Raw genomic sequence first — 26,525 nt, forward strand, 5'->3', positions numbered from 1 at the left:
TAAGAACTTTTAATTTCAATTTCAAATAACCAACATTTTTTCTGAAATAAAGATCCTCATTTTTTTTTTTTTTAAATTATTTATGGTGTAGTCTAAGAATATCTAATGCATACTGGCACTCTCAGGCTACCCTTTACATGCATTACTTCTGATTTCATGTATGATCAATCCTCATCATCTACAACAAAAAAGTGTTTAATATACACAGAATTTTCGACTAAAGAATTATGCTTTGCATTGAGATGTTTTAGAAGGTCTGGCATGGTCAGATACAATGTCTCATTTGAGAGAATGTTAAATTTCTGCTGAGGGGTCATAACTAAGTCAATGAGAATTCAGTCACTTGAGGTAGACCTGCCATCTGTACCCAGAATGAGGGAAGCTTTCCTTAAATTCCTTACACAGGCATAATAATGCTGTCTCAAAAAACTCCCCTGGCCTCAAAATATTTTAGCTCAGTCTTAAAATCTCAGACTTAGACACGTTGGTCAGCCTTCAAATTAGTGAATGTCAGATGTTAATTTGGTTTAGCTAGATGTCATATCTTTTTCAAAAGTTACCCATCTTAAGTCATAAGAGCTGAGATTAATTACCTGAGTAAGCTCAGGCCACTCAATTTCTGTGTGAAGGTTTCTGGAGTGATGGGTTAATCCCAGCTGCCTGTGTGACTCCAGTGCATTGGCTATGTCAGTTTTCCAGGTAAACTGGCAGTTGGCCATTCTCATGAAATAAAATGACAATCCAAAATAATAAGCAAGAAGTTCCAGTTGCTGTAATACTGTGATATAGTTTTCATAAATGCATTACTTAACCTCATGTTTTCAAAAAGACTATAGAGGCAATAAGACCAACCAGACATAGTCCCCCTTACTTTATTTGGAAGTACAAAACATGTAGATTTTCTAGTCTGTCTAGAGTGGAGAAGGGGATGTGAAGAATGGGAATCTTTTGAAACTACTCATAATTCCTTAAAAGTAAGTTTGTTAATAGTTTATTTTCTTTTGGTAGTCTCATAATTCAAGAAATAATTTCTCATTACTTATATATTAAGGTAAATATTTCCCCAATTTGACTATTGTTATGAAATATTTTTGAAACACACAGGGAACTGTCAGGTATACGCTATTGAGAGGATACTGTAACATAAATTCATCTTAGTTTTTTTGAGGAATGATTTTATCAAGCGCCTTTAAGAAATAACCTGACAATAGTTTTCTCAGGCTTAAAAAAATGTTTTAAAAATTTATATTTCCATTAGTAAATAAAAAATGTAAAAGTAAATGTTCAGTATAAACTACTAGATCAGTGTAGTGTCTTAATAGTAAATACTGAATGTGTAGTCCTTCTGTCTGACTTTGGGCTTGCATAAAACTTGAGAAGAGCATTAGCTAGTATTTTAGATCTTGCCTCTTAAAATCTAGTATCAGAAAAAAGACCAGTCTAACCTGTTAGAGGCATTTTGGGAGGCCTGTGCTTTCTGTTTGGCTGTCACGGGCTTTGAAGGGTTTTTTGTTTCACTCAAAATTACTTGGGGACATCTATGCTTGGGATGGTGTATGGGGGCATGTTATAGACCCTGGGTCTGTATTGCTTTTAGAGAGAAGATCCAGCGCTCCCTCGAAAATAGTATGTAAGGACAACATGCCAGCATGTACCAAATGTCCTCTGCGGCACACTGAGATCCTGGCAGCTGGGACTCCTTGCAGGCTTTGTGTGCTGCGGAGCCCCTCACAGGCTTTTCATGAGGCGGTCCGGCAGGTACAAGGCAGGGCATGCTGTGAGCACTGGGACGGTAGGGAGAGGTCACAGACCTGTAGGGAAGCTTATAGGCACAGAGCTGGCTTTGCTGCTTGGAACTCTCTGATACTGGAGCAAGTGATGTAGGAAGTTAACCCCATTTTGGCTTAGACGGTATGCATGTACTATGTGTTAGCAGAAAGCAAACATCTAAATAGTAAAGGGGATGGTGGCCCACTACGACTAAAACAGTGTATTTATGGTGTTCCTTCAATTTTTATAGTGTTATTTCTAACCACCATTACCTGTAGTTATACAGCACAATCAAAGAAAGGGATGACTGATGGCAATAATAAAAATAAGAATGTGCACTAATAAATGTCAGATGGGTGAATTATTTTTTTTAATATTAGAAGTACCGATCTTTACACTTTCGAATTTACGTACTCTACTTTAGGCTACTTCATCTTTTTTAGGTACCTAAAATAAAAATAAACTTTCAGGTGTTTACACTATTCGTATCCTCCAAAAAAAGAGATTTGGTGCATTTGAACATCAATCTATGGTACTTCAGTAGCTTACGTATTACTGATTTAGGTTTCTGATTTTGCACGTGTGACTTTCAATGATGTTGTTCAAAGCAATAAATTGTAATTGCAGTTTTTTATTATTTTTTAGTTGGTTAATTTTCAGCAAAACCTACAAAACATAAATCTGTGCAAAAAATTTGCATACCTGAAGTTGGCAAAAATGCTTCTGATGACACAAGGCTTTTTTTAATCTTTTGAGTGAATGTTTTCTCTACTGTGTGCTGACATGTTTGTTTACCTTTTGGTATTTAAGAAAGGTTTTTCTGTAAAATTGTATGACATCATCAATGAACAAATGAGAAGTGCTGAACAGTTTGAGAGTTAATAATTTGCCTCATTCATTCATAGGTTTTGAGCATGAGTTTGTGGTAACTAAGCTAGTGGCACTCTTTAGGTGGAAAATCTCCAATCTGTGTCTGTTTCTTTCCCTGTTTTCAGACACAGTTTTAAACACCTTAGATAAGTAGTCAAACTGGAGGTTGCATTTAATTGTCCAGAACATGGGAATGGAATGCTGGTCTGGCATAACCCAAATGAGTTGTACTGAATTTGGCAAAGAGCATAAAAGAAGCTGAAGTCACTTTTAATGGTATGTCCCAATTCGTGAACAGGTGTTTGCCCAAGGGGAACACACCAGTGTTACTTTCAAGCATTATGGCAGAGTGATTCACTGGAATATATGAACATTTCTAACCCTTTCCTCACCCAAAATATATTATGTCAATCCTTTTAGCAATTCGTGTTCAGTGAGGTATTGCTTGCAGCAGTGAAAGAGACTGGATTCCAGAAATTGTGGCACTCTATCTATTAACCCATCTAATGAATGGTGTTTTAAAATTTGATTGGCAGCTTCTTTTCCAATTTTAATTAAATTGCTCCTTCACCCCAGTGTCTTTGAAGGACAGAGCCTTTGTTAAAGACATCAAGTTAGTCTTTTTATTGTTTGTTTCCATGGGGAGCAGAGCTTGTTGACAAGTGAAGATAAAGGTGTGGAATGAACAATATACTTGTTAAAATACTCATTAAAAAGGTCTTAATAGTGCTAACTAGGACAAAGCAGAAAATGTGCCCAGTGACATTGTTTTTCTCCACCTGAGACGCAAAGAGCTTGTAACATTTCTACTAAATCAAATTCTTCAGCTAAGATAAAGATTAGAAAGAAGGTAGTAAGACTTGTTCTGAAAGTGTGAAGGCAGCTAAATGCACAGAGAAAAGAATTCAGTCAAAAAGTCTGTTTCTTTGCTAGCACAGCGGCAACCCTTGCTTAATTTCCAATTAAGGGAAAATACAATCAAATCACCACTGTATAGAAAAATAGTGTAGATGTTAAAGGGAAAAATGTTTATGGGGAAAACAGTTGATAAAGGGTCTGTTTATTAAAATATTTGGTTTTAAATTTAAGTGGGGAATAGAAGTAAATTATTTTAAGGTCACCGATTGTGAGATTGTAGACTAATCTCCTGCAATTTGCGTTTTAATATGCACCAGTAGAAACTGTTTTCTTGAACCATTTCAAGGCTTTATTTGCAAGTGCATTTGACTTCAGAGGTGAAAGTGCACATCGTACTATTTGAAGTTCACTGACATTTCTCACATGGAATATTCCTGTTCATCAGAACCAGGTGGCTGTAAAAAGTTTGTCAGGTTAATGAGACAGAATTTTCACTGGTTTGAAGAAGACATAGAAACCCAATTAGAAACAGTAAAGGTCGTTTTATGCTGTTAGGAATGTATTTGCCGTTAAGATTAGTCTTATGGGCCTGGAGGATCATTGCTTGTAAAATTGTCCTTTATGATCACTGCTTCTTCTGAGGAGTTCCACAGATTCTGACCTGTTTGCAAAAAGAATTCTCTGCTGCACACTTAAATAGTTTGATGAAGAGTTATATTTTAGTATATAGCCTATAGTGATGTGCATTTTGTGTTTTATACTTAGGATATGTTTTGTATTTGCATTTTAAATCAACTTATGCTTTGTTTGCCATCATGTTTTAATTAAGTTTGTACACAAAATTTTTTATAAGGAGCTGATACCATTTACGGAAATGAAGTCATAAAACTGCCCTGAAGTCTTGGCACTGTAGGATATGATAATTAAGTAAGCTTAATCAAAATAAAATTTTACCTTTTATTAGCAGAAGACCCTTACCTAAGATTTACAAAATATAACAAACCACAGTAAAAATTAGCTAGATTAATGATTCAAATTAATGATTCAAATTAAAGACCATTCAAATAATGCATTCTAAAGCAATTACAAATTGTGTCAGAATGAGAAGTTCAGGCTACAGTGTTGTAGTAGTGATATGAAAACAGTGGTGGGAGTTTACTGATCTTCATTTTTCTGTTAGTTCTTGAACTAAACCAATACATTATGGAAAAAGGTTGAAGAGCCCGATTTATTTTTAAAATTCTCAATTTAGTTTTAAAATTGGGTATTTCTACATTTAAATAATGTCATGGGCTGGCAAGCAGTCGGAATAAGGTTGGAAAGAAAGTGGTGAAGCTGTTACAAAAATGTGCTTTTCTTGCTACCCACATAGTACCTGGCACCATGGGTTAATTTATTAGCCTTTCAATTATAGGGATCTTACTCAGGTAATATGTGGAATGTATTTGTTGTGACAGGTATATTGGTGCCTATTGTCACATCACCATTACTTGAACATCAATAAAAGTAGTTGTGATGGGTTATAGGGAAAAGCTCTTTACTTGTTGGATTCCTAAAAATGACTATGAATAGGACCAGACAGAGAGGCCTCGTGTTTTGCCTGACAATTGCTCAAATGAAATGCTAGTTGCTTTCTTGAGAGAATAGTTTTCAGCAGTGAAGATGTGTCCCTAAAAATAACATTTTCTGTATCATGTATAGAATATATATTCTCCATATATAGAGAGAATATACAAATTCTCTCATTCTCAAAGTATCTTTTTCTATAAACATCCTACCCAGTATTCTCCTTAGCCGTGAAGAACAGAACCCAGGAGTCCTTAAGCGGTTGAATTCTGCAAATCTTAACCCCCATGAGAAATCCTGAGTAAAACTAGTGTCTCAGCCAGTTTAGAGGGCCATAGAATAAAAGCAAAATCTGACCCTTACTGAGAAGCAAACACCTATCGAACGATGCTCTATCACCGTGGAACATAGCTGCCTGCCTGTTTCCAGTTTACATGAAGCTTTTGTAATATAATCAAAGGTTTGAATAATGTCAGTTATGGTGGAAAGCTTAATTACAGCCATCGAAGACCTTATTTGATAGTATTGTCATCTTGTAGCAAATTGACAAGCACATTAGCATTATAGTTATAAAGGCCACTGGTGCTTTCAAACAGATTTCACAATGTGTTTACATAAGGAAATATCTATATTCCTATGGAGATAGTGTTCTCATTGTATGAAATCTAAGAACACACTGCTAATAAAATCTACATTTTTTATGGATGTAAACCGAACTCTTTAAAAAATGGGTTTTAAATGACCTTACTGAGTTAACTTAAAGCAAATGGCCTGACATTTTGCTTACCAAACTTGCAGAGTCAGATGCTCTTGAAGCAGAGAGGAATGGAAGGAAATAGAAGTTATAAAATTAACAGCTATTTCTGTTGTTGTAATTACATTTGTGACACAGATTAAAGGAAAAGCTCTAAGAATATGTTTAGTGCAGGTGTGGGTTTTCTCTCCTGCAGAGGTATTTATGTGTTTCAAAGCAGTTATCAGTCAGGTTGAGAACAGAAGTGAGGAATAAAAGACCACAGCACAATAGGGAACAAACCTGCTTGATCCCCTCCCTGTTTAAGTTAATTAGTTTATAGCATATTTTTCCTCCAGCTTTCTTCTGGTGGAGTTTTGAAATGTATGTATAAGGGTCAGTATGAGGAGGCCATTCCACAAGCAAGGATGTTAGAATATTACTTTGCATTTAACTCTTCAAGAATCTGAAAAGTTCCAATTACCTGAGACTGGTGCATTCATATTAGACACTTTTTTCCCATCAGAAGTGTTGCTTTATTGACTTTTTTTCCAGCTGTGATGTGACGTAGTAACTTCAAGAGGCAGAAATGTTGAATATATATTCTTCATTGATCTAAAGTGAAAGGTTGTGTTCTGATTAAAGGATGTAATAGCTTCCAGTAGCCACTAAGGAGAATGGTAAATGTTACTTTAAACCTTTTAACATCCTCAGTTTAGCTCATTTAAGAACTTTAAAGGTTTAGACAAACAATCCCCTGGGCAAGGTTAATAAGAAGTGACATAGGAGTGCAATTCCAGAGAATTGTGTAAAGCTGATGTTCAAATGTATTAAAGGGGAAAACTAAGGCAGGTAAGCATAAGGTTGTTGGCCTGATGTTAGTCTTGAGTAAAATAACGGGATGGCTGAAATGGAATTGTGTTAGAAAGTTATGTAGAACTATAATATAATCAATAATAGTTGATACAAATTTATTGAAAGAGATGAGATTTTTATTTATATTTCTTTAATTACATGTTTAGTTTAAATTATTCAAAAATACTGTATGTTCATTTTCCACAAAACTCCTTGTTGATTATGTGCTATAGAATTTTATTATGCAGTGGTTAAGGAAAAACTATACATTCAGGATTCTGTTTTGTAACTATTGTTGTTAATTCTGTGTAGTTTGCCTTCCATTTTTACTGTTTGTTATGGGTATTTTGCAAAATCACAACAAAAGGACAGGGAAGATTGGGGGTACCTGAAGAAAAAGGAGAGGGGGCTAAAATTACACTGCTTTTGAAAAAGCTGTAGGTGGATTACAAATGCAGGTAATACCTTTTTGTAAAACCTGTTTTTATGTCATCTGTGAAATATTGTCATCAAAGCTGAAACAAAAGATTATCTTGACATCCTGTCATACATGCCCCTGACTTACCTACCATTTGAAGTTATATCAAATGACCAAAAAAAAAATCTTTGCAGTATTTTCATAAATCAATAATAAAGAAATAAATTGAGAAATACCCAGTTAAAACATGTTGAAAATTGGAAGATATTTGCAAAGAAAACAAGTGATTATGGAGGGATAGGATTGTTAAATGAAACAGCAGGTGAACTGAGAGAGGCACTGGCTGATGTCACATGGAGAAAAACAGATAAGAGAAGCACTCACTAGAAAAGACTAAATGAAAGAGGGCAGTTTCCAATTAGCAGGGATAATTACTGACAGAAGTACACCCTTGCCATTTTGAAAGGGATTTTGTCCATCAATACTTTGATAATAACTCCTGATAATGGTAGTGATCCCTGAATGTTGAAAATGCTGAATATTAACTTTGGGAGAAAGAATTTTTTCATTTAATATGGAGCTACTTTTTATCAAGTGAATTATTACATCAGGGTAATGCTTTGCTAAAGTTCAGGGCAGTTTCAGTTATTCTGTGTCTGTGAATATTCTTGAGTCATAGCAGCTGAATATGTTTTATCCACACACAGAAACCTGCTATTTAAGAACACAATTCTATATTAAGAATTTTTAATGTTTAGTATAATTATATGATTAAGAATTAGAATTATATATTGGAGGAAATTATTTTACTAGCTTGTTTAAATTTTGCATTTGTTTTTTCCTTGTATAAAATCTCAGTAATGCTGAAGTCAGTGACAAAACTTTGAGTTAAGGAAAATTTCTGGCTTTATTAATATAGAGTAAATTTCATTTTTTGTAATTGGTCGATATTTAAGTATTTTACAAATTTACTTTCAAACAACTGTGGAGCAAACCCCCATGTTTGTAGATTTGTGTGTGTGTGGGGGGAAACGACTATGAAGTTTGACCTACATATACTGTATTTAAGAAATTTACTTAAAAGTAATTCATTTTACATTTACAATAGAAAATATGACTGCAGCATACAAGGTTTTTTTTTTTTCTCCCAACTTTTGGTTCATTTTACCCTAATGTTAACCACATCAGTGAGACTTTCTAAAGTAATAGCTTCTAATTAACATATAAGCCTTTTGGTGTATAACTTGTCATATAAGCACTGTGACCCTCAGTTACCGGAGGCATGTGAGCTGTATTCTAAACTATAGTTTTTAAGTCTTACTTGTTAATACTTTTGTTTGATATAGTGTAGATGCATATTTTAGTTGAGTCTACAATGTACAGTATTCTGTTTCAAAACTTGTTTGCTATGTAAATTCCATGTATTGTTTTCTGTGATAAATCTTAAGGTTCAAACAGAGAATAACCATTTTTACAGTATTCTAAAATCACTTGCCTCCATCACAAAGTACTGTTTACCTGTAGGTTTTTTTCAATACTAGGAATATGTCTTATCTGTGGCACAGAAAATGGGAAAACCCTTAAACAGCTTTAATATGGGATGTTGTTTACATGCTCTCTGTGTTCATATGTCAGTTGAAGCAGTGGAATTTTGTTTTCTGTGGATGGTTCCCCAAAGGGTCCAAAGAACTCTCGCATCAATCCTTCCTTAAACGTGATGCTTTAACCACCTGAGCCCCAAATAAAGGATACTTGTTTGGTTTGGGTTTATGTTGACTGTTTAAAACATAAAATACTGTTCAAAACCAAAAATATGTGCTGTATTGACTTAGGTTGGAATGGCTTGTTTCAATGGGAAAGGAAGTATTCTTAATAGTTTCTAGGTAAAGCTTTAATTTACTTAAAGCCAGAATTATTTAACTTTTGAGCTGTATAGATCATGAATCCAAACCAAACGTACCAAAACTTTGTTCTTAAGGGAACTGAAATGTCTGTGGTGCATTTGTTTGTGGACCACTTTCTTGGCTGCTTTTGCAGATTTAAAACATGTTACTATTCACAGTAAGAAAAAGTGTTGAGAATTTTGCCTCTTTAATATTGTGCTTCTATGCAGAAGAGAAAGTTGTGGTGAATAGCAATATGTAGCATGCTTTGAACTGGTCGTTTATTCCTATTCTTCTTTTTCAGTTTACTCTGGATTTTACACTTTTGCTGTCAGGTGAAGATCTGACTGAGAATTCATGTCTTGATGTGTACACATCTCAAGACACTTATCCTTCAAGGGTATATTGAAGAGACATGGATAAAAGGAGGAAGGGTAGAATTCTGTAGTCATTTACAGGAGATGGATTATGCCAGTCAAATAGGAGTTGTGGAAAATGGAACCTAACTATATTGTGGATAGCTTTGTATGTGTTTCTACGGAATTATTTGAGGTGTCTCCTATGTCCAGAACAGGAGGGCTGGTAAGCGATGTGGTGGAGCCATTGCTCTATTTTCTTGCCTTAAGTGGCATTACAGGCTTAGAGTAGTGCCAAGTGACCTGACAGTCTTGGGGCTAGCGTTATTTTTCAGTACAGAATAAAATTATGATAGCTGTTCTCTGGATGTACACTTTTGAAGAAGTGAGATTTTTCAGAGACATGTAACTTAGGGATATAGTTTTTTTGAATTGTATTTTTGAAACGACTTCATCTACTGTGGCCCTTTATGTCAGCAGCTCAGTCATTCTACTGAGAGGAGGAATGGTAATCAAGCGAGTGAAGTGCAGACTGTAATGTACAGTTGTGAAGTGGTAGTTAAAGCTTTGTCAACTGAGTATGTACAGCGGGAATCAAACTGCAAATTGAGGAAACCTCAGTGTGTGTATAGTTGTCCTTGTCTGCAATGTGAGAAAGAACACCTGCCTTTAACTGAAAGGCTTCCCTGTAGGAAGTAATGGAAATAACTCCAAATGGTAGTGAAAGGCTGGAAATACCTCTCATGTAGAACTAACTAAGTGTGTCTGTGTAGGAAATTACCAATATATAACTTACAAAATTGATTACTACGCTTTTTAAATTTGTAAATATAAAGAATTCAAACAAGATCCTTCAATGCTCAGTGCAGTGTGAAGTTACTATTTTTTAAAATGTTCCCTTGAATTCAATACTTCATTTTTAATGGAAATCTGGAAAATCATTCTGATCACATGAAATTGGATGTTCTCTATATTTTGCTTTTGTCTTGAAGTATTCTGAACAAGGGGAAAAATGCAGTTCATAAGCATTTTGATTTGCAAAAATTTGATCCTTAGCCTGTCTCATTAACACTTAAGGGATGATCTCTAACTCATGCCTACAAATGTTGTATTAAGGATACCTGTCATTATAAAAATTAAGATTTGTAATGTCCTCCAACTTTTATAGCATTTTCTTAAGGAAGAAGAAAAAACAATTGTGTAGGGGAGAGAGAAATTTTAAGGGGGTCCTGATGTGCAGTATGGTGAGGCACAAGAATGCATCTATACTTGAGTACTTAAGCATATAGCAATATCTTGCATACAACTGTCATTCAGTTGCTTATTTCAATAAGGTTAATGGAAAACCATTTATTGATAATGAAGATTGACTCTAATGAGATGAAATTGTCCTTAGATTCTCTCTCATATGTTTTATTACAGTATTTACTGCTAAAGATCATCTGTGCATATCCTTTGAATAGGTGGGGTTTGCTTTGTTGTGCTGTGGGTGAGCGAGGTTCACAGAAGCACTTTTCATCTAGAGAAGTTAGATTTCCTCTGTAGTCAATGGAGAGAAAGAAGGGTCTTTTGGAGTCAAATGCATTGAAAGTTAGAAGCTTTCTATGGTTAAAAAAAAAAAGGCATGATTACTTCACAGTTTATAGAGGAAATTAAGGGAAACTAGACGCTTCATCTTAGAATGTCTTTGTGGATCTCACTCTGTTATAAAGAGCTATGTTCTTGTATTTGCTCCAAATGAAGCCAAGGCTGCCTGTCTTCCTGGTTCTTCATAGTTTCTTTTCTCTGTGAGGGCAAGAGGCATTTCTTCCTCCAGTTCCTTTAACGGTAATCTTTGCAGTGGAGTTATTTCCTTTGAGAAATGATTTTTCTTTTATATTTTCCCGTAGGAATTTTCCATTTAGAAAAGAACATAACGTTTGGTTCATACTCTCACTGCACAGCAGGTTTTCCTTAGTACTTTTTCCCACAGGAATGATGCTCAGTAATTCTCTCCAGTCCTAACATTTAAAATGCCAGCTGTCTGCTTTCTTACATGATCAATGGAGCTCAGTAAGTTAGTTCTACACCTGATGTAAGGTTTTATCTATTTTTATATATTTTTGTCCTTAATTTTTGACAAGTGGCTCAGCTTTACTCTGAGGGAATTGCTTACATGGGGCCCATCAGTGCAGTCTGAATTCAGCCATGTGCACCTGCAGTGTGAATCTCAAATGCTGTCCTTTTCTATGGGCTCCTAAGCAGACTCCAAGGCCCTTTTGGTAACGGTGGAGGCAAGCACTGGAGAGAGGGTCCTGAAAAAGGCATGAATATGAACTATTCCTGAATATGAGTGAAAGTAGACAAATGTTTTTCCTTAGATTCCTACCATTTTATTCGTGTTAAATTCTGCCATCGTTCATAACAAATGCTTCCCTTCCACCCCCACCCCCCCAGCAGATGCTAAAGGAAGAATTGTTGCTACTCTTTCAGAGGATGTAACTGTGTAATGTAGGTCATGTTTCTGAGCTCCACGAACTTGAAACATCAAAGTGAATTTGTTCTGATATTTGGCCAACTCATTTAGTCATCCCTCTAGACAAAACGTTTATCTGGATTTTTGGTCTGCAGTGTGGCTAGAATGTATGCTACCCAGATGTGTTTTACTAACTTTGATGCCATACAATAAAGCAAACATGAATACTCTTTTGAATACATCTTGTTATGACCGGTAATGGTTGAAACTAAGGCAAAACTATTAGATTTGACTGAACCAGGCCATGAACTTCAGCTGTATTACATCAGGGGAACACGACAAGTGTTTAAATTGAGCTTTTTTGAAAGGAAAATCTTTTCTTATCAGAAAGCTTATCTCAGCCAAAATCAGTAACAGCATTTGTTACTAATTTAGTGGGGTGTGTTTGTGTGTGGTTATATATTAGCGTTGAAAAATGAGCTCTTTCCTGCTGTACATAATTGAGAGCACTATTTGTTAATCCAAATATTATGCAGTAGAATTATCCATAAACTTCTGCTCAGACACTGAGGAGATTTTTCTGGATTTGAAACTGGGAAGGTTACAAGGTTAAGCGTCACATTTCAGACACTGAAGCATACCTGACACTTGCTATCTCTTTCCTCTGCTCCCCCACTTCTAGCAGCCATAGTGGGAATCTGGTCAGCAAGACTTAAAAAAGAACGTACACATTTAGTCCCATCTCCTCCATGGACTCAGCTGCCTGTTAGAGTAAAGCAGAAGCCAAGGAATGAGATGTTTGCATGGAAGGCTGTGAAAGAAACACATTAATTCTTGGGCATTTGATGGTAGGCTGTTTAACACTTTTTTTTCTTTGTGGAAGAAATTGCTTTCTTCTAGGAAGTAGAGTTGAACGGGACTTTGAATCTTGTTGAGTGTGCCTTCAAAGCCTTTCTGAAGGTGAGAGGTTGTTCCCCCTTTAACTCCAGGTGGCCTGAACTGTCTTGCTTTTCTGTCAGCTATGTACCAGGGTGCATAGGTAGTGAAGCAAGGTCAAAAATGTGTTTATTTCAAAAACTGGCAAGTTTGCCACACAGCTCTTCTTTCAGTATAGAATTGGCGCTAAACATATTGGAAGGAGTTTCTTTAATCTGTTTGTTAGCTGTTCTATCTTTTAATTATTTTTTCTGAAGGAAAAGAACAACATGGGATATGAGTGGAGTTAGCAGTTGCCCTACTGTAAGTAGGAAAAAAATCGTATTTCCACAGACATGGGTGAAGGACTTTTGCCTATACTGCCAATTTTGAGCTACTTTTTCATGACATTTCTCAAAGGCTTATAAGTAGATCATTAAATAAAAAATTAAAAAATTTTGCAATGAATATTAGAAAGCCATATAGCTTCAGATCTATTTGGAAGTTACAGCAGGAGAACAACATAGAATGTTATGATTAATAATAAAGCCCCAATCCTGTAAATATGTATGTGTGTATATGATGTTGGCGTTTACTTCATTGGACACCAGTCCCTAGCCTATGGTTAAACATACTTCATCAGAATAGTTGTGTGATAAAATAAGTTTTACCCACTCAAATAATCACTAGTTTTGCAGCTCCGCTTATTTGTAACAGAAGATGAACTCATTCGGGGAATGAACATTTGCTTATTTTGGTTTTATTTTTTAATTTCTGCTTAAGTTCTAACTCCTAGTTTTACTGGCAGAATGCACTGCCTGAGTTTATTGTGTGGCTACGGCAGGTGTGCATGTAAAGGAAACTACACCTGATTCTGTTCCTATGGGCTTTGTGCTTGTGAATTAGCAGGGTATTTCAGGTGGGAATTTTCTTAATTTGTCAGTTTGAGAGAGGAGTTAGGAGGTGCAGTTCCAGGTGTGCAGAAGAATGAGTATCAGTGGCCATTATCTGCAGCACAACAAATTCGGTGACCTAAAAATATAGGTTCTTTTGATCACCACCTGAAGAATTGCCATTGAATACCCTGTAATGTTACTTCAGGTGGTTTCTTTTTTGTTTTCTTTTTTGTTCACCGCCCCCCCCACCGCCCCGATGAAGGGTCCCAGGCACTGATATGATAAGCTCTTTGCTGCTTCATTATTAGGTTCACCTGCTGTGTGACTTGGCATTAGGGTATTTTTGGTCTATCAGTAATTGTCTTGATCCCATAAAATTAAATCCACAGCACTGAAAATAATGGCACCTGTATGGCAATAACTGTTGTCACAGAGGTTGAATACGTTATTAGAGTAGAATGCAGCTTAAATTTGTAAAAGTTGTTTGCTGGGTCTTGTTGTGGAGCAAGCATTATTGTGGTCTGTGCTGTACTTCATCTGTGGAGGCATGCAAAAATCTACTTTGTCTCATTGTGGCACCTTGCATGAACAATCAATTTTTACTTCCACTGACTCTTTTGAAACAATGTTTCTTTTTTTGCTAGTAAATCCAGTAAACCCCAGTGAACTCCAATCTCTTTGCTAAATTCTTTTAAGGTTTTATACAGACTCTGTTTTTGACTGAGTTTTATAAAAGCTGTATTTCATCGTGAAGTTCCTTAGTTTTGAAATGGTTATGTCTGTCTCAGAATAAAAAAAACAGAAGAAATTATGGAAAACTTTTAATTCAAAGACAAGTTATTCAAGCAAGAAATTAATATGTTTTGATACCTTTGCACTTTGACCCAAGAAGCCTGTTTTATGTCTAAATGTACTGGCACATGTTCTCAAGATTTTACTAAAAAAAGAGAAATTCTATAAAGTGTCTCAAAATAGAAAAGGGATTTTAATGAGAGGTATCCTGAAATTTGTGTTGTAGTGAAGTTTGAGCTTCTCATTACCCTGCCATCCATTTTCTTTGATTGCTATGTTTAGAATTTGTTTCCAGGGTGTATTATTTTAATTTAACCGTTCTGAGTCTTACTGTTATTCCCAGACACTGTGTTTGCAACCAGTGTTTTCTAATTACTTAAAATCATATGCTAGCTCAGCCTGAATGGGGAAATCTGGGAATTTCCTTGGGTGGTTGGGTACAAAGCAGAAGTGCCAAAATTGCAAGTGGGATTGGGTGGGCAATTTTAATGGCTTGACATTTCGCTTAGAACTTCACTGTCTTGATGGCTTGCTGATTTGCTTGATATTGATACTTTTATTGTTAAAGGTGTTGGAATAAAATTTGCTGGAATGGCTTTGTGTCTATACAGATGGAAAACTATCTGTATTATGTTAGCTGGATTGCTTTTTATTAACCTTTTTAAGATGTGTCTGTCAACATGTTTATTGCTTTTAATTATTATAATAAAATATTAATATGAGATGAGCCTGATTTAGGACATGTGTTTTACTGTGTGCTTTCTGAGTAGCAATGATTTGTGGAAATATTCTGGATTTCTAAAACTACGCTCATCACCTGATATCTACCGTGCTGCAAGTACTTTTTTTCTTACTAGGTGCATATGACTGATCACAATGAGAGTAGTGGCCATTAATAGGGCAAATTTCTGCCTTTCCTGAATCAATGCAATGTCCCCACTGGAGTTAGCAAATCCTTGACTACGCACTGAGCTTCACTGTACATAAATAAAGTATATTGCAGAAGTAGGATCTAATGGGTTTCTCTTGATTTCCTGGCCAGCCATAGATCCCATTGGACTGGAATACAATTAGTAATTTGCAGGATGAGGCCTCTGTTAGTTTTTAAAACTGTTTAGGTTCACAGCTTATTTTAATATACAAAAATAAAATTTGTTCTAAAATTTTAATTTTAATGTTGTAATTTTTTTGTCATCATTATATAATACCATATATTTGTTGATATAAACCAAGCTCCCCACCTCTCTGTCTCCATTTAGCTAATATTTGGCTGTATTTTTTTATACATTGTTGCCAATTCAACCACAACTTTACAGTGAAACTCTGTCTTCAATATTCATTGACTATTGGAGATTCTATGACACATCTCTGTGTTATTTAGTACACCCCTATGCTTAAATAGAACTTTTGCTTTGAAAGCGTAAGTAAAGGCTTCATTGTAACTCACTGGCTTCTTGGCTTTTGTGTAATTTGTAACAGACATTTACTCAGATAAGCTACTAATTGTATAACTCTGTTTTTAAATTTGGATTTCCTAATGTAGAACTTGCTTCTAAATGTTTTGGAAAGTATCATATGTATTTTGGAATATGTTTGTAGCCTTCCTTCAAGGATTTTTTTTTTCTCCCATTTTGGTATTTTATAGCTATACCAAATAACAGGCAGTTACTCATGTGCAAAGCTGACTGCAATATTTACTTGTGGCTAGGCTATCAAGAGGAGGTCAAAGTGTCAGATATTTAAATAATTTTCTTGTACGTATTCTTCCGGTTGACCATATTAATTTATCTGGCTTCTCACAAATGCTAAAGCCCCTTTAAAAAGAAGACCCCAAGCCAGTAAAGAAAGAAAAGTATATTAATCAAATTAAAATAATTTTAACTGTAATCCTTACCGCAGATAGAACAACAGAGACAACAGTAAGTCTCTTCTGTTACCTTGGATTTAAAAAACTGGGGAGAGAGAGATGAAGACAAAGTAATAGCCTGTTTACTTAGTATTCTAAAGAGGAAAAATGAAAAGCATAGAGTTCTTTTGCCTTCTGAACTGAGCATATTCATACAATGATGTCTCTGCATAGCTGAAATGATAGTTACTTTATCCCCAAATATTTTCTTAATAACATCATCATCACTGATTCTTAAAATAAATGTTGCAGCATGACTCTCTGTGATAATAATCCACTGCCGCTTTGGTTTGTGGAGGTAAGACACAGCTTTGATATATGTGAAGTCTCGAAAGAACGTTCTGAATTTAAACAGTACATGCATTTGGCTCTTACAGTGTTTGAATTGACTGCGTTTTAGCCTGTAACCTGTGTTGCACTTGTAGATGATACTGCATCATGGCAAATTCCAATTTAGAAAGGTGCAGTAGAGCTGTTAATGATAATTCCCTTGTGGAAATAACAGAGAAGAAAACAAAACCATACAACTACCCTTGCAACCTTGCATATTTCCTTAGTCTGGCTGTTGTAGTTTCCAGAGGGACAGATTGCAATAGTAGTTACTTGTGATGATCAATAATTTCATGTTCATCAAGTGAGGCAATAGAATTTGAGGAGGTAGCTGAGTGTCTCCAGATAAAGCATGGGTCATCATGCTGCAGTGTCTTTCATCTCTGCTGTCTTCTCAGAGCAAGTTCATGTTGAGCTTCTCTTGAAAGTTGAGTATTTGGTTTCTGGTGAATTGATGCTTTGTTGTCATCGTGGTGGGCCTATGCCACAGTTTTAAAAACTGGTCACGGTTAGCGCTAGCCAAGGCGTTCTTATACAGGTCAGATAATTGTGGCCTGAGGTACTAAGTCCCAATGTGTGCTCTCACGTACCCATTGCAGCGCTGTGGGAACACCACAGCATTTAGAAGTGCTCCCTTGCAGGAGTGACATGGTTATTCTTTCTGGTGACAGAGTGTTTGATAAAGATCACTTTCTGACATGGATATCTTTGCCCACATTCCATAAAGCTTTAGTCACCTGTCAAAAGCTGTGTGCACAATGGTTGCTGAATGAGGTTGTCTGCACAGGGAATCGGGCTGCTAATCATGGTTTCGTTACTTTGTAAACTACTTTAAGAAAACTACATTGAGGGGAGAAAAGTTTACTCTCAGAATAAGGGATATTCAGGATTTTATTAACTGATTTTATCACTTACGTTTTCTTACTTGTTTTAGGGGTTTGCTTTGCTGGTGTCTTGGCATTTGTATGTGACTGCATGCCATGTGTGCAAGGTAAACAAAGGAGCCTGTAAGGAAAAAAATATTTGACTTTAAATGCTTACATGTTCTATGTGAGCTAGAATATCTGATGGAGACTTCTTAAAACAACAAAAAATAATCTGTTAGATGTTGTTACAGATTTAGTAATTCAGTTGTATTTCCTTCTCTAAAATGAGTGAATATGGGAAAAGGTGAAAAAATAGAGTAGTAATAAATGCCCTGTTGCAATAGGTATGACCTAAAGCAGTAACCGTAGCATTTCTCAGCTCTCTATTTTTTTCTGCTTTATATATGTTAAATCCTGCTTTATGAATATCTAATGTTGTTTAAAAATTGTTGGAAGGGGTCAGATCACTTACCTACCTTGCAAAGTTATTCCATCAGAATGATCGCCAGAAGAGACCTGTGAGTTTGTGATCTGTTTTTGCTTGTACCGGTTACAGAATGGCTTTTCTGAAACCAAGTATAAAAGCTTTGATTATGGGTTAATTTACTGTGGAGTACATAATAATCTTGAGAATTCATCATCCCTGTGTCCATTTCAGAATAATTACATTTCTGATGTTCACCTTTTTACATGTTTCATTTTTTATCAAATTTTACATAGAAAACTTCCTCTGAAGTGCTATGGATGGAATGTAAAGAGATTCTGTATTCCATAAATGCTAAACTGTTCTCTTTAAACTTGATTTCTGCTAAAATTGAAGGTACTTCAAATTTACCAGAAGCTGAACCCAGTGTGATGGAACTAGGTGAGAATAAGACTAGTTGGCTAAAGTTTCAGCTGTGGTGAAACTTTGTTTCGCATTAAGCATGTTATGGACAATTATATTTTTCTTGGCTGTTTTCAAAAAAGAAAAACAAATTGTCAGTCACATTTTCTGTTCTCCATTTTACAATATGGCTTAAACCTATGAGAGTCTTCCGTCCCAATGGTGTTAGGCGCTCCAAGAAAATATACTAACAACTCAAAAGAAAGTTTCTTGGAAATTCATACTAATTTCTTGCCCTTTATTGTTTGAAGTTTTCTTCAACTTCCTAGCCAGCTAATAAGTACATTTCCAAAAATACAAAATGCCTTCTTGTATTTTTTTGTATTATTGGAATAAGCCTGGGAGACTGAAGTTCATTATTGCCCCAAGGAACTTGCCTGAATATAGAAGAATGAGTATGTTGCAAGCCTTTTTCAAGAGGGATTAGTAATTTTGAAGTTATTGCTGGATGTTAAACAATGCCCTGAAAATATTGTGAAGTAAGCACTAATAATGGAGAAATCTGATTGTTTTTAAAACCATTAATTTGAAGTTTTCAAATGCTTGACAGCTTGTAAGGTCTGCTTAGCAATGAAATAAGCATGGAGAGAAATCTTTCTGCTTGAACACTTGAGGCTGAAAACACCAGAAATGTTCTATGCTTGGAAATTATCGCAGTCAGATGCTAGTAATAGCATTGAGGGGTGAACTTCTCAAGATTATAAAAATATTTTTGGGTTTCAGCTCTACATTTACAGCTGTGAATATGAAATTTACTAAAAGTTTTAAATATTATCTTGATTTAGAGAATAGTTTTCTTATTTTCCTTTTACAACATGCTTTCATTAATAACTTCACTGACCTCTGCTTTGCTATAGGTAAGTGTATTGGTATTGGAACACAGCAAGAATTTGGTCAGAAAAATTTAAATTAAAAAAAATGTAAATGAAGAGCAAGTTCTGATTAGTTGTAAAAATATATATTTAATTATTGTACTTTTAAGCCATTCCAGTACCTGTTAAATTTTTCCTGTATCAGCCACTTTCCTTTCTTCCATTGCTTTTAGAAAGTTTAAAAAACTTATTTTTATTTTTTTTTTCTTTGAAAGTTTTGTAATATTAAAGAAGGAGAAAGAAAAATCTTAAATAGGCACTGATGGTCCTTGCAATATAGACTGATTTTTTACTTGACGGTTTCCAGTCCTAAACTTTTTGCATCTAACTTACACTTGGCACTGCCAGTTGCCATGTGTTTTTCCACCTACCCTGTGAAATAGTAAAACAGGGAGATTTCCTTTTTTTTTTTTTTTCTTATATCTGTTTAGAAAGATGATAAAACGGAACTAGGCAAATTGAACAACTACTGTAAGAGTTGAAGATACAGTTGGGAAATCATGGAGAAACCATGAAGAGTCTAAAGAGACTAGGATTTCAGTTTGCAAAGGGTATGGATTCTTTATTTTGCTCAACTGTTACAAAATACAATTGAGATAATATTCATGTGAAAAGAAAATAATTAGATATGTGAATGTTTTTAGAACTTATTAATCCTTAAATTCTGCAAGTGTTTGAATGAAGAGCCACAGAACACTTCTAAAAATTATAGCTGGTGTCCTGGCAGATGTTTAGAATAATGTTGCTCTGTGAGGAAAGATTTCTTTTTTTTCCCCTCATTTTAAGTATTTACTGTGGAACCATGTATTGTCAAAGTATCTTTAGTCTCTTCCAGCTGCTTTATTGCTTTGGCTTTCGGTTCTCAGCGTATCTCAAAGGGTGCTGTTTTGACAACCTTTTTTCTGTCTGGTTTTTTTTTTTTTTTTTCTGGCTTTTTTAAAACTGCAATGTCTGTGTGTGCCTACATTATTGTATGGTAATTTGTATTGTGTTATCCTGGATCTTCCAGATTTCAGAAAGCTATATTAGGTCACTTCTTCATCTATTAACAGTATAGTTAGTACTTAGAAATGCTTTTTTTTCTCCTCTGTTTCTCTGCAAGTGTAAAGTAGAACTTGTATATATGCAGTCACATAAAGATTTAATTGCTGTATGTTTTAGTAACCTGCAACACTTCAAGACTGCACCTCTCCTTCAGAAACGTTGACCTCTCACTGGTATAATATTTGTCTTGTATTATTGTGCGTTAGAACTGTAGAATTTTGTACCAAGGATAAACTGTTTTAATGGTTGTACTTTTAAGGGATTTTTATGAAGCTGCTTTCAAAATAGCTTATAGGCTTGGTACATTAGGTATTGTCTGGGAGTACTGGGATGTTTGTGTTACATCTATAGCCTAAGAAAAGGTAAGCATCTCCGTTGTTGTAAATGGTTGTAAAATGGAAAGAAGGCAAATTCTGAAATTAAGGATCCTTAAGGTAGAAGGTCATGTCAGTTCTCTTTATGTGATTTATGCCTCTGAGGTATACAGTATAGTGTAAATTGACATATAGCATAGAGTGAGAGACCACCTAGGAATTCATTAATGACTCAGTCTAGGTGTCTTTTACCCTTGTTGTGTAAGTGGGTTTCAGGTAGCTGTCACGCAAGTGTGACTGTATTTGCCTGCTGCTTCAGCAAAATTGATATTGCCTGATCATTATCCATAACAGGATACAATGATCTTGCCTTTAATCCAAATTCCAGGAATTATGGATTCGTCCATTGCACTATCCCACCCAGTAATGATGTTATAGGAAGCATACTGATGAATTTAACACACTGATGACATTAACCTTAGCATATTTTTCTTCCCAAAATTCTCAAATGTATATTGGACAGGAAAGGTGATTACACATTTGAAGGATTCTGTTGGACTGAGGAGAACTTTACTGTTGTTGCTTGTTTCCTCAGAAAGATGAAGCTGTATAGTGCATACAATTACTGGTTACAGTGGATAGATGCAAGTGATGTAGGGTACTATGTAGTGTTGTGTTTGTCATGTAGCTTTGTCATCCATAACCATTCAAAAGTGACTGCAGTATGGAACTCCACCTTGCTTAAAACACGAGGCATGAAGAACATCAGGGCTTTGGACTGAGCAAAATGAATGTGGGCAAGATTACATCAGGTGACATGTCTGTGACTATTACTCTCCTCTAACCGAAGTATGTCATGTTGGTTTTCACTATTTGGGATTAATTTCTCACTTCTCCTTTGCATAGTTAGCTGGGCTTTTTTATTTTTTGTTTTGTTACTTGGCTCTGATTTATGTAGTGTTTGGACTCATGAGTGTCCTGTGGGTTCTCTATTTTATTTGGAAACATTACATTTTAAAATCTAAAACAAAAGCTATCAACACGTTTTGTTTGAAATGTTTCTTATTTATAGTTCCCTAAAATTCTGTTTTCTTTATCTTCCCAGTCACATGGGAGCTTGGAGGGAACACACACACATGTCTAATGCCAGTGTGGGAGATTAAAAATAGTTTTCTTCTGTGAAATGCTAACAGCTGGTTGGCTTTGTTTCCCGGCTGAAGATGCATCGTATAGTATTTTCGTTTTCCTGCTGTTGCCAAATGTTAATGGATCAAGCTCTGCAAGTTTTAATTTGTAAATTCTGTTGTAATACTAATTACACTTTAACTGCATTTCTTGAGGCTTTTCACAACTCCAGTCAAGCTCTGTTATGCTATTTTGCAGATAAATAAACAGAAGGAGAAAGTGGTTGAGAGGTGCTTTGTGTTGATTTAAATGACAATGGAGATAATCAGTGCTGCTGTAAGCCAATTATTATTATTCAGGCAACATGAAGATGTAGTAGCAATTCATGAGAACAGGTCTTGCAAATTGTGCTCCCTCAGGATAAACCCCTAACCTTTGTTTCTTACCTTTAGTTGAAGTAATTAATTGCAAATCCTGTGGAAAATCTGTCATACTGAAATTATACCAATTGCATATTGAAATCACTGCCATCTTCATTTTTCACCAGTGATGGAAAATGTCTAAACATTCTATTTCAAGAAAGAAGGCATTTATAGCAATATTTTTCAAGATACCAATTTTTGTAATGCTGGGTGGACAATATTATATACAATTACAAGTTATTTCTGAACTGAGTAGGATATCATACAATAGCTCTTCTGTTTTTCCCCGTCTTGAATTACTCAGCAAAACTATCTTACCATCTTAGAAGGGAATCTTCATTTTATTTTGAAAGTTCTTTCATAATGTCTGGCAGTTGATGTGGTATTGCCTTCATATATATGATCCACAATGTTTACATTTTGGCATAAAAGCTGAAGCAACTAGTGCAAAACATGGAGAGACCCGAAAGTTAATAAAATAATAGATGGCAGTTATGTTTGTATGGTAATAATTATGTACTGCATTTTTAACTGCATAAATCAAGTGTACTGTTTTTGATTAATACTGTAGGCTTGCTGATCATATAGGGATTAGTGTCTTGTGTGGTATTAACCTGGAAGTTAGTTTGTTATCAGGTATTATGTGATATGATGGGGATCAGTTTCAGGAATGCCTGAAGAATCTGCTCTGAACAGAATCCTTTCTATGCTGATTGTACTAGAGAGATAAATACTGTTGCTTTATGGACTTGAAGTTGCCTTGGGTATGCAAAAGAAAAATGTAGATTTACTCATTTAATACTCTGTGGTTTGTGTTTATGGAATTGTGGAATTCCTCAGGATCTTCTAAAGGAAAACAAGAGTGTGCCAAAGGTAATTTCAGTGTTGAGTGTTCATGGATGGTAAAATTATACTTAACAGATGTTTGTAATTTTTGCAGGTAATAGCTCTAGCAGATGCAGCAGAAGAAAACCAAGCCAACGTGTTCCGGGCATTCACAAAGTTGAAAAGTGCCACCCATCTGGTTATTATGCTGATTAGTCTGTGGCAGAAGCTCAGTGCTGATCAAGTTGCTATTCTGGAAGCTACGTTTTTGCCGTTAGCAGAAGATACGCAAGAGCTGGTAAGAACCTGCAAGAGCTGCTTGAAAAATACTTGTTGACAGAGCTTTAAGTGCTTACATTTACATATTTCCCCATGTACTTTGTTGAAGACTGACCTCTGAAGTGATTTAATGACCTTATTCATAGAATCATTTAGGTTGGAAAAGACCTTTAGGATCCTAGAACCCACAGATAACCTAATGCTATTACAACAGTCCTGTTCTCCAGGGCTGATCAGACTGTTGAAGTAGGGGAAAGAAAGATTTAACCAATTAACCCAATTTAACCACTCCATTCCAGAAATGATGCAACTCTGCCAGCAGTGCTGGATCTCCCTTTTGCTGAAATGTCCTTGGCATAAACCTTGTTTATGATGTTTGATGCAAACTACATTGATTTCATGGGAAAGTGGGGAAGTAGAAGTAGGTTATGGAGCACTTCATTGGAAGGTATGGGTGATACCATTTAACTTCTACTTAATCCTTCCTTACCAAGCCAATTTGGAGTTCTCACATAAGTTTAGCTGGTTTTAGCTTCTTTCCAGTTGTTAGCACAAACAGAATAGCCCCAATTTTTTTGAAGACTCTAATATAAATGCTACCTAATATACATACATGTGTACTCACACGCACACATTCCAATAGAACTATAAAATGTGGACATGTACACACAGTAATACAGTATATTTGATCTATTAAGCATTTGCCGTGATTTGTCTTCAGTGTTTGCAAATTGGTTTTGTAATGGATGAAAGTTATATGAAGAAAATACTGTGAATAGATAATGTACTTGTGTTTTCCAAACCATGTTCTAGATAGTCCTTCATTGTGTAGATATCTTGAAAATTCTGCTCTGATTTAGTGAGTGCGACTATGTGAGACTGTGTACAAAATTTGGAGAGTGGTCTGTAAATAAAGATAGTGCTGTATTCTATCCTCACCTGAGGTCCCCACCTAAACACTGCTTTAGTTGAATTAAGGAATGTTCTAAAACAACTAGAGTCAATCTCCAGTTAGTTTAAAGTCCAGCTGCCTTACTGGGTTCTGGAACAAAATACTTAAAGATAGCATGCCACAGTTAGAAGAAAAATGAACTGACATTAATATATCTCAATGGTTTCTTTCAGGTATCTGAACTATGAAGTATACTGCAATAAATTACTTCTATAGAATAAAAAATAAGAATTATCTAAGTACATGTTAATTTTATTCTTTACACTCTGCTCAGGGTTTTTTTTTGCAATATATGGTGAATCCAGATTTTGGTACATATCTAGAATACTTAGAATGGTTTGTGGCTTTTTCAGAAGCTTGTACTGGGTTTCAAGTGAATCTAGGATCATCTGCAATTTCTACCTGGTCTGGGGAAAAGCATTTTGGCATTTTGTATGATGTTGACCGATAGCAGGCAAAGCAAAACAATTTTGCTGAGATTTGGTTTGGATTTTGTCCTCATTTAAACTTGAAAAATCAAGCTGCACAACTGAGGAGTGTGCATTCCCATGAATAGAATTGAAAGAAAGTTCATGTGAATCTCATAAAAGCCCAACCAACCGTTTTTTGCATGACTCGCTTTTATTTTGCTGTTAGGAATTGCACTGCTTTGACACGTGTTTTGATAAAACATGGTGAAATCTGTTGCGTATCATATAATACAGGATATCACTTCAGTATATATCTCGATGTGGTTTTGATACAGTAGTTAACATTATTCCATGTTAAGCTATAAGACCTCACATAAATATTGTCAGGATAAACATCCTGCAGAGCAGCCGGGATGAAAAATGTAAACCAACAATAACTGGAGGTGGAAATGGAAATGAAACCTTTTCAAAATACTAAAATACTGAAATACGTGCCATATTGAAGTTCTTATGGTACCACAAAAATTTGAATGTAATTTAAGGAGAAGTTTAGGCAAGTTAGGGGGGAAATCTTCTGACATACCAATGATATTTACAGACAGAAGCTCCTAGCTAGGCTTCAGGTTTCCTTGCAAGCAGTTGAGTAGAACACTGGTGAAAGAAAGTACTCCAAAGAATTTTTATTTACTCTTCAAACAATTCTGCACAATGGTTTGTTGTAATTTTATTTGGCGAGAATGTGCTAGAAGACAGTTTAGATGCAGTCTACATGTCCAGAACATTTTCTGCCTTGTGAGCATTAAACTATGGAAGTGTTTTTTTAATAAAAAGGAAATGTTTAGAATATACTGTTACCATAAAAAGAAATGCTTCTCTGACCATAACATCAACATTATTCTCATGCATGCCATTCCGTTTAGAACAGATCGCATCTTGTTTTCTAGACCTGGCAATTACTTCAGTTAGATATTTAACAGTTATCGAAGTGGTATTTTGTGTTCCCATTGTCACCAGTTTTTCTCAGACTACTAAATGGTTTCTGTTGCTGCAAACTTTTGTCTAAGAATATGTAAAATTTGTTTTTTCCTGTCTACAAAGATATAGCAGAATTAATACTGTTAACTTCCATATTTTTTGCGAATAACAGATATTTGGCATTATTTTTTATTTCCTGCAGTAAATTTCTAACCAGCACCTAAATAGTATTGTTTTGATTAAAGTGACTAAAAGGGTTGCTGTTGTTTAGTATTGAAAACACAAGGGCATTCCCTTTTTCCATGATTCTTTCATGAATTCTGCACAGCAGAAATGGAATGAGATCTCTCAAGTCTCTGCTTTTGACCAGTGAGATAAATGAGCTAACCCTTCTGCTAACGAAAGCATTAAGAAAGTCCAATGTACTTTGTTACTGTGGGATGAAAATGAAGCCCATATTCAAATTAGAGAAGTATATATTGTCAGTATTTCAGAGCATAATGTTACAGCTCCATGCAAACAATACCTCAAAACCTATACTGGTTTTGAGTCCTATGTTTTGCCATCTGTTGAAATATATGGTAGAAAACTATTTTAGAATGCTTTTGGAGACAAAAGAATGCATGAATGCTTTAATAGTATTGAGATGTATCTGAGTTTTTATTATGCAATTCACTTGTTTCAGGAGGGCTGAAAGTTCTGTAAGATTAGCATACTTGTTACTGGCTTATAACAGGGAGTGACAATAATTTGAGGTACTATAAAGTCTGGAAAATGAAAAAAGCAAGGAACATTGTAAGGGATGATTTTCAGTGATTATACTTTACAAAACTGAGTTAATCTGGATGGTAAAAAATAAAAAAAAATGCTGAGATGGTGATAAAGCATATGTTTACAATAGGAAATCCTTTTGGGAAAAGAGAGAATTTGTCTGGGCTAATTTAAAGGGTTC

At 35.3% G+C, this 26,525-nt stretch overlaps 1 protein-coding gene across 4 annotated transcripts in view; it reads left to right on the forward strand.

Moving 5' to 3' along the window:
- The window catches only part of BBS9 (Bardet-Biedl syndrome 9), a 308,046-nt gene that overhangs the window by 111,686 nt on the left and 169,835 nt on the right, over positions 1 to 26,525 (forward strand). For all 4 annotated transcript variants that reach the window (XM_080383273.1, XM_080383274.1, XM_080383272.1 and 1 more), the window contains one exon: positions 23,073 to 23,255. In XM_080383273.1, the coding sequence (XP_080239399.1) occupies positions 23,073 to 23,255 (183 nt within the window). The remainder of the gene's footprint in view (positions 1 to 23,072; positions 23,256 to 26,525) is intronic.

The sequence above is a fragment of the Falco punctatus genome (assembly GCF_963210335.1).
Source record: "Falco punctatus genome assembly, chromosome: 4".
Lineage (NCBI taxonomy): Eukaryota > Metazoa > Chordata > Aves > Falconiformes > Falconidae > Falco > Falco punctatus.